At 37.2% G+C, this 11,970-nt stretch overlaps 1 protein-coding gene across 1 annotated transcript; it reads right to left on the bottom strand.

The window, feature by feature from the left end:
* Positions 1–1,738: 1,738 nt before the first annotated feature.
* LOC140157647 (cytochrome P450 2J4-like) lies at positions 1,739–9,397 on the bottom strand. Its single transcript, XM_072180888.1, has 3 exons — positions 9,040–9,397; positions 3,463–4,431; positions 1,739–1,914 (listed from the first exon to the last, which is right to left on the bottom strand). Exons 1-3 carry the CDS (start codon positions 9,395–9,397, stop codon positions 1,739–1,741), a joined length of 1,503 nt encoding a protein of 500 aa, XP_072036989.1.
* Positions 9,398–11,970: the final 2,573 nt, after the last annotated feature.

Below are 11,970 nucleotides of genomic sequence, written 5' to 3' on the forward strand. Positions count from 1 at the left end.
TATCTTACCAGTCTTTTAAATGAGCTACCCCTCCTATACTTCTTAAATTACACCATTTTTTGTGCTAGCTGCTTGCATGATTTTCATCAGTGTCCTTTTTAACTTTTAATAAAGTGCCCTTTAGCTTGTATATGCTCAATAAAATTCAATAAAACTCAATAAGCTTCCCTACCAGTGCACTCCTATTATCGTTTTGATTTCTTTTAAAATTTGATTTAAATTGTGCTTTTATAATCTTGTTTTCTTTGAACATGTTTTTGATGTAGTAATAGATATATATATATAAATATATATTTGGTATCTTGATATTTGTAAATTGTGTCGCAATTCGGGTTTTTTACTGCAATGCCATTTGAATAAAATATACCTGAAATATATATATACCTGAGATTTTTGACTTGAATTTCTTTTTAAACTACAGCATGTCGTTTTCGCTGTTTTTATTATACATTTTGCTTTCTGTCCCTGAAGAAGAGCATAATTTATCTGCACGAAACGACGGCTTTTTCGATCTGTTTGGTTTAGTTTGTCTGCATATGTGCAAAGTGATTTTCATCGCTTGTTCCAGAATACTTTTGAACTGTTGAAAGTGATTTTGTAGACCATTTTGAGAATTCACAACCCCTGGGGTACACATAAATATGCTACAGCCCCTTAATATGATTTTTGTTTGTATTTTTATATTTTGTAAGAATATTTTGGGAAATCACTATATTTTGCTTATTTAACGTAGTGGCGTGCGCACACATTAAAAAAAAAGAGGGGGGGGCAGGTTGTTCAGTTCCCCCGAATGGAGTCTGATTAGGAGTGTAAGGTGCGGGCGAAATCAGTCATTTCGGGGGAAATGACTGATTTCCCCCCGAATGACCAACAAAAAATAACGTTAAATGAACAAACAAACAAATTCTGTTGGACAGGTGTTGTACATACATCGTTTCCCATATCGTCGCCCTGCTACGATAATTGCCGAAGTCTTTGTAATTTTGAGAACAAAATACAAAATATGGTTCAAGCATGCATCAATTTTAATACGTAATCATCCCAATAATTTCTCATTATTTGTATCATTATCATTTGTTCTTGTGCATAGATTGGTGAGTAAACATGTTTTAATGCATACTTGAATCATATTTTGTACTTTGTTCCATAGACAGTAATCGTAGCAGACTGACGATAAAAATTATGCTCTTAGTACCATCCCGCTTCACGACATATTGTTTAAATTAAATTTACACTATAGGCATAACGGATTTTAGCAGTTTTACACACGCCCTGGCAAATTATGATTCATTTTCCCCTTTCGACGATAGGCCGTTTATTTGTTAACAGGACAGAGAAAACGAGCCAAGGGGAGCAACTCCGCGATTCCGGAATTCTTCGCAGGGGGCTAAGAATATCAAATATATAAAATTTCGAAAATAAAATCACAACGGTAAGGTATAGTAAATTTGCAATTCTGTACGACCCGTTACAGATAACCTGCATGATAATCACATGAATCGTGAAATCTACATCCGTAGGCGCATTGTGCTCTTTTAGCTTTAGTTTTGTGGTCGAGCCGAGTGGCATAGCTTGGGGTTGTGGCGTCCGGGGGCAATGGTACAGAATGGCGCTCATTAACTTACACCAAAACGCACGAAAGTCGCATAAAGACACCAATCAATTTGCATTTCAGTCTTAAAACGGTCTTTGAAATTACTTATTATGTTGAAATACGCGCAAAGCCCCAATTTTTGATCTAATCACGATGTATGGCGTGTATTTCATAATCTTTTGGATTCCTTCCTTGATCGACTATTGATACAGTATCGTCTTTCCAGTTGGAGCCTTCGATTAGGAATTGATGCATGAGATGGGTGAAGAAGATATAGAGCTCCATCCTAGCTAGGCTTTCTCCAAGGCAAATGCGTCGACCTAAAGAAATAATAATGCAAGTAAATTAAAGGTTTATTATCAATCTTGTAGAAGTGTAAAAGCTTAAAAACATAACACAAAAAGAAAGTCCTCACTCCAATTATACGTCATGAATCTAAACCAGAGCATGTAGTAACAATTTCATTGATTCGGTCGTATACAGAATCCTGTTAGCTCCAATTTGAAAACACATTTGATACCAAAAGCTATGAATTGATAACGATTGATACTAGTATTTCACGTTTTCAAAAGTTGCAAAGCAAAACGATCGTGGGAAACTGCTAGGCGTGGTAAGCTTGGTTGTCCGTTATAAGCCCCTGTCGACCCAAGTGCCCGTATACATGATATAGAGCGCGGTTTATTCAATTGTTCATTTAAGACGCATGATTAATTGACCCAACATTTCTTGGAAGCAGAAGGGATAGATCATCTTGGCTGGTGCGATCGATATTATCTAGCGCTCGTCTCGGGTCATGATATGGTCACGCTCTGCAAATTATCTCTGCGTAGCCTACTCCTGTTAATTTGCACCGAATTTCATTCATTGGCATACATCTTTGTCAATTTAGAGCTTTTGGTGGCAAATATGGTGTCAAATTAGAGCTAACAAATTTATGCACAAATTGTCGTAACATGACCAGGTTTTATTTTTTATGACGGGTCATTGGGTGAGGACTTTCTTTTTGTGTTGTGTTTACTTATTATAATTAAAGACAGAGATAAAAACAATTTATCGCGTCTGACGTCATCTGTCAATCAAATTCGAGCACGGTTTGTTTACAGGTGTCGTGATGATGACTTGCTGAACGCGGATTTATAACCGGGCGCCTTATTGTTAATTTTGCACCTTTCGACATGCAAACCATCTCAAAAGTTTTAAGTATTTATAGTACTAGGAAACTTTCTTTGTTGAAGGCACCATGTCCACAATGCCTAGAAAAGCTGCTTTTTGTCTTGTAAAAGTACGTAATTTTCGCCATTTGCTGCTATTCCTTTTCTCCGATCAGCACCAGATAGATCGGTCTTCCTTTACGCGCTGATTAACCTGTGTAAACCAATCAAGGATCGTAATTGACAGTGACATCAGACGCGATAAATTGTTTTTATCTCTGTCTATTATACAAAGTGACATGATCTAATCAACGCGGGCCAATGATGGCGAACAAAAAATACCGGGAACTTTGAAATGGCATAACCTTATAACAAAATATATCAGAGACATGGGATATGAAGCTGGTGATCTGAGCCATGTCACTAAACAGCTCGTTTTATAAAATTGTATCCTCATCGAATGACTCCATTTTCATAACATGTCACTGAATGACCGACCCCGTCTTGCCATTTCTTCTCTCATCGTATGTCCTACGGTATTAACATGACTCTAAATGATCCACTTTTTACGAAATACAAGATTTACACTTTTGAACCTTTCTCATCCAATGACCGCTTTTCCCCCGAATATCTGACCCCAATTGACCCCTACCTTTGCAGTCCTGGCCGATAATCCCCAACACGTTTAATAATGAGTGCCCCCTCCCGGGATCTTACCTGTACTGAACGGAATCAACTCGTCACGGTTGGCAACTTGGCCATTATCATCCAGAAATCGTTCCGGTTTGAACTTCCATGGCTCTGGCCACAGGTTTGGGTCACGATGGACAGCCCATAAATTGGACACCACTATAAATCCTTCTGGAATGGTAACACCACGTACAGTTGTGGTCTTTGTGCAAGCGTGAGGTACGCCGAAACGTGAAATGCTTGACATTCGTTGTAATTCTAACAACACAGCTTGAGTGTATTGTAAGTTGGGTTTATCGGCAAGTTTCGGAAGCCTGTTCCTACCAACTGCTTCATCAATTTCGTCGTGGACATTCTTCTGTATGTTAGGGTTGAGAGCCATATAAAGCATGGCCCAACGTAGTGTCAAAGCAGTAGTGTCTGTTCCAGCAATGAACATCTGTTTGATGGTAACTGTCAGATTGAATTCATTAAGCATCGAGAGCTTTCCACCTGAGCCATTTTCGTTTAAGCGTAACTCGCTCAGATATGCATCAATGAGATCACGGTGGATTTCTGTATCCAAATCGCGTTTGTGATTTTTGATAATTCCGCCAACGAAAGTGTGCAACTCAAGCGCGGCATCTTCCATGTTAGTGTGGATTTGCTTACCGAATGGTAGATGTGGGAAAATCGGAACGAATAGGAACAGTAGATTTGCGATAATATCCTTAGTTTGACGCGTGCCTAAATTGAGAAAGTATTTAAATCCTTCATCCGAATATTCATAACGTTTGCCAAAAATAACAGAAACTATGACATTGGAAACAGCGTTGACTAAAACATGGTTTGGATCAAATTTCTCTCCCTTAAGCTTGGCGATTTCTTCGATCAAATACTTGCTTTCAGTTTCAATTTGATCTTCAAATTTAGATCTTCCAACGCCAAATTTCTTGAAGCTCTCTAGGATGAATCGACGTTCTTGGTTCCACCTTTCACCGCTTGCCAAAATGACGCCTGAAAAGATATAATATTAAACAAACATGTTATCTATAAAAATAATTTATAACAAAAACCAGTGGGCACATGTCGTGATTTCGACGTTGTATCGCCATTGAAATATAAACGCTGTTTCAACATTAAAACAACGACGCAGTTCAACCTAACCTATATTCATACCTGATTTCAAGCCTATATGTTGGTGGAAACATAGACCCTGAAAAAAGAGGGTGGAAATCAGTTTGAAATTTGAACGTATACAACGGTGAAATTTCAATATGATTTCAACCAAGTTTTAATGCACAAGGAGGTTAAAATCAGGTTAAAATTTCGAAGGTTTCATTTTCATTTCATTTCACATTTCATATTTATTCAAAATAACTTCGTGGCAAATAGCCAAATTGCGTTACTTTTTACAATCTTAAAACATCAACATTATTTACTATTTATTGCACATAAAAGTTATTCAAATACATTATAACAAGAAATAATAAGCATAAGTAAAAAATAAAAGATTATATTGCACATAATTATGAAAGCTAACCCCTTGTTTAATCTTATCTCCACACTCACACCATCACACCCCACACACACCCCACACACATCCCACACCCCCTCACTCCTAAGCGCACCTCTTACTCTCAAACACAGTTGACCCCAAACAATTCCACGCCACACATCAAATCAAATAAGCATCAAATAAGCATAAGAAAAACATAAAATATTATATTGCACATAATCATGAAAGCAAACCCCTTAACTATTCTTATCTCCACACCCCCACACATCCCCTCACTCACTCTTGAGCGCACCTCTTACTCCCAAATACAGTCACCCCAGATAATACGCACCACACTCCAAATCACTCATATTCACACACTCATAGAAATTGTTCGTTGGCATTACTCAGTAAGTTGATGTAAGTCGTTGCGTCAACTTTCCGAGTAATGCCAACGCGTACAATTTTGAGTAACGCTGACTCGATATCATTATGTTGGTCGCACTCATTTGTGACCGTCCACGGCGAATGAGCCGTAAATTCCTCCCCGGTCAATTTTGTTTTATTTCGTGTTTAAAAATAAACATCATAAACTTAAAATGGTATATCATTTGACTTCAAACGATATCCAGAAGCGGGGTTATGGTTTGATAAACTTTGCTCCTTCAACAAAATTATAGCTTTTTACGTTTTTACATGTGTCTCTTTTTCCACATTGCTGGCAATAAATACCAAACAGTCATAATTGGCGGTCATTTCAAATCATCCCCAAGTCAACGAGGTTTAAGAAAGTTCTCTCATTGTTAATTGTTGGTTATGCATACCTGTACAAAATACAATGCCTGGTAACCCACCACTTGAACAGGATTTAGCAAAAGCAAACAAAGACCCGAGCTATTAAAAGTTCTATAGCCATCTAAGGTAGAAGCCTATATCCACTTCAACAATAGGATTATTGATTAGTTTTTGACTATGAAAATGAGACGGATGTCAGGGGCCAGCTTTGTTACCGATGAATATGACCTTCGTACACATTTTACACCGTAACTCAGAATACAATTTAGGGAATTTACGGCTCATTTGTGCTGCCGGGTCACATTTGCACTTACTTTATTGAGTTGTTACAACTCAGAAAATGAAACTAGGTTAGCATAATTTTCTAGAGGTGTGCTATAGTATACAAAATTTTGCACTGATTACAAAAATAAATATTTGAATACTGCTAATTGTGCAGAAAATGATCCAATTACGTGAATTAAGTAACAAAGTACCAAATTGGAATAACTCAAAACAATAAGTACCAGTAACTTAATATGAACGAGTTACATCAACCTGAACTTGAATTCAGAAGTTGGCATTACTTAAAAAGTTGATGCAACGACTTACATCAACTTTTAAGTAATGCCAACAAAGTTGATTAGTTGACGGAACTTCTTTAGCTTTTTCGGCATTTTTTAAGTTCGGATAACTAAAATGAATTTTGTTTTGGCAACTTTTACACTATTTTTGAGTTGTCCAAACTTACTCCTTTTGAATTGCGCTAACAAGGCGAACAAGTCATTTCTATGAGTGCACTCATACCCATACCATAAAAATTATCACATCAAAATAATTAAATTGCATCAAATTATTAAACTGCATCATTGGGTGTAGCACAAACATCAATTTAAGCATTTAGTAAGTCGATGAAGTGTGGAATTGGACTCTTTCTGAACCGCTCAGTTCTACAAGGTAAACGAGTGATGGAATTTGAATTGCGAAATTCTCTGTCATGCATAGAACGCCTTGTAGGGGGAATGCTGCATCATTGATAATGATTTGGAAACCCAAAGGGCCCATTTTCGTGCCTTGTGGCAACCCCCATTTAAAGTCTTGTAGTCAGATAAAGTTGGGTTATATCTGACACACTGTTGTCTACCAGAAATGAAACTACAAATCCATGGAATGAGAGATTATCTCACTCCTATATGAACAAACTTAGAGATGAGTAAATTGTGGTCTATGAAGTCAAAAGCTTTGAAAAATCCGTCACGACAACAGTGCCCACATTTTTTGATAAATTAGCCCCAGTGTGTAGAAAATGTAAACCAGATAATGTGAGGTTGAGACTCCTTTAACATTACCATATTGGTTGGGATCTATTTTGTGTTGAATGTCATCAAGAATCCAGTCCACAACAAAACCTTCACTGATTTCAGCAAAACAGTCCGTCAGGGACACCGGTTTCAACTTGTCAATATTCGCAGGATACTGCTTTGGGATAGGAATCACGATCGGTTTTTCTCCACTGGTAATGCTGGTGTGGAACCGTCCCCTCAGTATACGAGCTGTTCAAGATGTCGGTGAGAGGAACACTCAGCTCGTATGCAAATTCTTTTGATGCATTGATCTTTTTAAAACTGAATACACATTCCACGGGTGCAAACATGGTGGTGAGCTCCTTGCAGGTAAGTACGACGGGAGCTTAGAATGATCAAGGGGCTCTAAGTTAGCAGAAACATCCACAAATTTATAATTGATGACATTTGCAATTTCATTGTGTCTACTATTAGCTTGGACCCCTGGTACCTGAATACATGTTTCATTTGAACAGTTCCTTGTCATGACCTTAACTGGCGATGCCAGTTTTTACTGTCAGTTTTTTCCAAGTGTCTTTTGATAACATTGATAAAACGTTGTATCAACGTTGATGTTAATCTACTAATATATACAAAGAGATTTCAACCTAATTTCAACGTTGAAACAACGTCGATGTACCCGCTGGGTGTATAATAGTCCCGATAATAGTACGATCCACTTTCTGCAGCTAAGACGTGTGAGCCCGCGTGTGAGTGGGGTGTAAAATTATGTACATAATGCCAATGCCGAACGTGTAAAATGCATTACAGCTTATAAAAACGCCAAATGCTATTAAGGGCTGGGGTATGAACGTTTGGACAGTATTTATTGTGGGACATGAGAGCACATCAGACATATCGAATTGCATTCTGAATACGAAGAATGTCATTCTGATATCAAATAATTTTGATTTTTGAAATTCGCAATTTAATACACATTTTATGGCAAATCATTACAAATTGATATTTTTGATATTTAACAGTACTTGAAGTAAACTTTATAAATCTGATGATTTATACTTAAAGTGTATGTAGGTGGGATGAAAAGCCGACGATCAATTGAAAATTTTGACCTTTCGTATTGAAGATATGGATTTTTTTCCCAAAACACCAAAAAAATTTGGTCTTTTGGGAAAAAATCCAATTTCAATATGAAAGGTCAAAATTTTCAATTGACCGTCGGCTTTCCTCCCTGCTACATACACTTTAAGAATATGTCATTATATTTATATAATTTACTTCGAGGACTGTTATATCAAAATTTGAAAAATATCAAATTTTTATAATTTGTCATAAAATTTGTATTATATTGTGATTTTCAAAAATGAAAATTATTTGATATCAGAAAGACATGCTTCGTATTCAGAATGCAATTCGATAGGTGCTCTCATGTCCCACAAAAAATACTGTCGAAAAGCAATAAACGCTCATTTTAGATCCCTTAAAGGACTTTGCAAAATCTTCCCCGTCGTTTGTCACGTGACCAATCAGATGCCTGATGAAGTTCGGAGATACCAGACGCGACTGTCGTATGTAAGTTGTAAATGTTATTACCAGAATTCGATTTAACTTTAGGGGGGTAACCTTATATGTTATTTACTGGATGACTAATCTACACCAAGATATTAAAGGACTATGTTTAAAATAAAATACAAAACAACAATACGATACATATTTGCAAAATGACTTCCAGTGACCCTAGATGACGTTTGACCTCACAACTGTTGACATCACACATGTCAATGTACCCAAGTGTTATAGTATCCAAACCAGGTTTTAATACAATAGGTTAACATTTTCTGCATTCCCCCTTGACCCTACACCGGAGCTCCTTTTATGGTCCCCTTTCCAAACATTGTTTGGTTAAGTGGTGAAATACAAGGAAATTAATTAATTAATTAATTAATTAATGACATTAATTTTATAGAGCGCCCAAAGCCAACAAGAAATTGCACTAGGCGCTATGAAAGAGGCACAAAAAGCAAAGAATAAACTCCTGTGGTAACTCACCCTGCTGTGTACCGTGGTTGTCCAGCTCTAAGTTTGGCCTTGCCTGCAAACTGGAATTAGTAAACGCCTCCTTAATCAACGGAAAGTCTGTTAAGAACACAACTTTTCGGCCAAACACATTGATCATGTATATTCCTCCGTATTTGTAACCGAGTTGACGACCCAATTCATACATAGGTAGACCGGAGCGATATAAGAGCCACAAAGTTTTGAACAAACCAAGGGAGGGTGGGTATGAGGATGCCGGGGAGGATGTTTTACGGCTCTTGATGGAGACAGTAATATAGACGAGGGTCAGAATAAATGCAGTGAGCGCAAACAACGAAGTACCACTTATTTCATCAACCAATGAAGCCATCATGATCATGATGATACTGACAGGAAAATTGAGCAGAAAAGTCTAAAGAGTCAAAATAAAGAATGAATACTATGTGTATTTTCATGTGTTTCAGGTCTTGTTATCGCAGATGAGCCGTGGATACGCTCATTCGTGAAAGCAGCATCTGTGTTGAAAGTTGTGGGTTAAATACCCTAACGGGACGGACGCGGACTCACGTTCTTATTGGCTGGTCACCCAGGCTGGTCATCATGCATAAATTGGGTCTTACGTTGAAACACGTCGGACCAGTGTGCGCATGTGCAGTGTGGCTGTGTCGATGTCCTCCTTAATCGCAGTTTCAGATAAGATTTAATGAAAAACACAAAAAACGAACCGTTCATTGAATTAATGATAATATTTCTATATTAAGGTATCATGTATACAAATAATCCTCAAACAAATATAATCATAGGCAAAGTCAATATCTAACCAATGTGCAATGAAGTTATTTTGAGCTTTATTGAAACTTATATAATAAACTTCAGTAGAACTGCAGTTGAACTGAAGTTTTTCATTCTGTGTTAATAAAGATAACAGAGTTAGTTATCAAAACGTACACAGTAAGTACAGTTTATTGGATCAGAAATAAGAACCTTTTGATTGACTATATTTTGCTCATTTTACGTTAAATGATAAATGTCGCAAACAATCCCTGTTGAGCAGGCGTTGTACATACATCGTTTCCCATATCAACTATAATTGCCGAAGTATTTTGTGTAATTTTGAGAACAAAGTACAAAATATGGTTCAAGCATGAGTCAGTTACGTAATCAGCCAAATTATTTCTCATTATTGCCTTCAATTGGTCTCATTATCATTTGTTTTTGTGCATATGCTTGAACCATATTGTGTACTTTGTTCTCAAACTTACAAAAAATTACTTAGGCCGCAATAATCGTAGCAGGCTGACGAGTGACGATATGCTCTTAGTACCATCCTGCTTCACGACATATTGTTTGGAATAAAGGCATAACGGATTTTAGCGGTTTTACACATGCCCTGACAATATGATTCATTATCAGCTCGTAATTGGCGGGAATTGTTAGCTTTTACCATTACGACGAAAAGTAGACCAACGTTAAGACTGATATAGTTGACCTTTTTATCTATATCGTGCGTGTTAAAGAAAGTAGACAAAGTATAGGACTTGAATTCATAATTCGCGATGCTTCTTGCGAGATGTACAAGACAATAATATTCTTGAAGTAAAATATATTGATATTAATCCGCGATGTTATAAGGCCCGCCGATTACGAGCTGATCAAACTATCGACAGTCGCGCCGACGGAGTTGCGACTCTGTTTCTTACTTAGCAGTCGTCAACAACGTCAAACAAAGCACTCTCAAAATACTCAAATGAGAACATATACAGATACATTCCACTGCTAACAGCATCCATCCGTAACTCACCATCCTTGCCTGGAACATATTGCACTTTAAAACATGCCAAGCATTTAGAAATACGCATTAAATGTAAGAAAATATTAATAGTTAGCAAACAAACATAAAAAAATCAATTTATATAAAACCAACACTGATAGCCAGAAGTGGAGTAAGCTAGCATTGACTCTCCAAAGGAGTCACCTGATTATCACAGGAGAGTCAATTGACTCTACCTGTGGGGTCAATTGACTCTACATTCAGAGTCGTCGACAGAGTCAAGACATTTATGACTCTTCAAGGGAGTCAGACTCTATAATTGCTTGGGTCGTGACATCATGGAATGTATATTCTCCCATTCCAAGGGGATGGTGGTCAAGCCACATTTTCTTCACCGTGTCGTTTGACAATCGCTAATGGCGTGAAACTCAGAGTAAAGTCACAGAGCATACCTTGAGAGGACACTTGGCTCATTTGCATGGCAGTCGGACTCTCCATTGTATTTGTTCATTTGTGTATGGAGAGCAATGGCGACCCTTCATTGTATTTGTTCATTTGTGTATGGAGAGCCATTCTTGGAGCCCATGGGTAGAGTCAGACGCTGTATATACTAGAAACGCATATTCTTAATTCCACGTTTATTCAATGTTAGCATTAAATTTGTATTGCCCGGCAGCGCGCGCAATGGAAAAACCTGAATTTGTTACATAAAAAGAAATGAAAATTAAAAAAAGTCGGGTTCCACCTGAGTACATATTAAATGGGTGTAGAAATAATTATTGTTCTGAAAATATTAATTAATTTAGACAAACATACGGGATATAATGAACCTTTGACATGACGCCATGATGACATGATTTTATTAGTCGTTTTATATCACCTATACCCTGTGTCATAATACCAATATTTTGTAATTTTATATAAGAACTAATATTTTGCATCATAAAATGCGCAGTCCATATGTACAAACGAATACTAATCTTCAAGATATTAAGCTTTAGAAGACTTCAAAATAACATATCACTAAGCAGGTCATAGGTGCTGGCCTTGTCCTATTGTACTTGTTCATTTGTGTATGGAGAGCTCACTGACCTGTATAGAGGTCAATGGGAGCTAGAGCTTCTTTACGGGGCACTATCGGTTTCAGGGCGTAGTTCATTGAACTCAACGGG

Source organism: Amphiura filiformis, chromosome 7, assembly GCF_039555335.1.
Source record: "Amphiura filiformis chromosome 7, Afil_fr2py, whole genome shotgun sequence".
Classification (NCBI taxonomy): Eukaryota; Metazoa; Echinodermata; class Ophiuroidea; order Amphilepidida; family Amphiuridae; genus Amphiura; species Amphiura filiformis.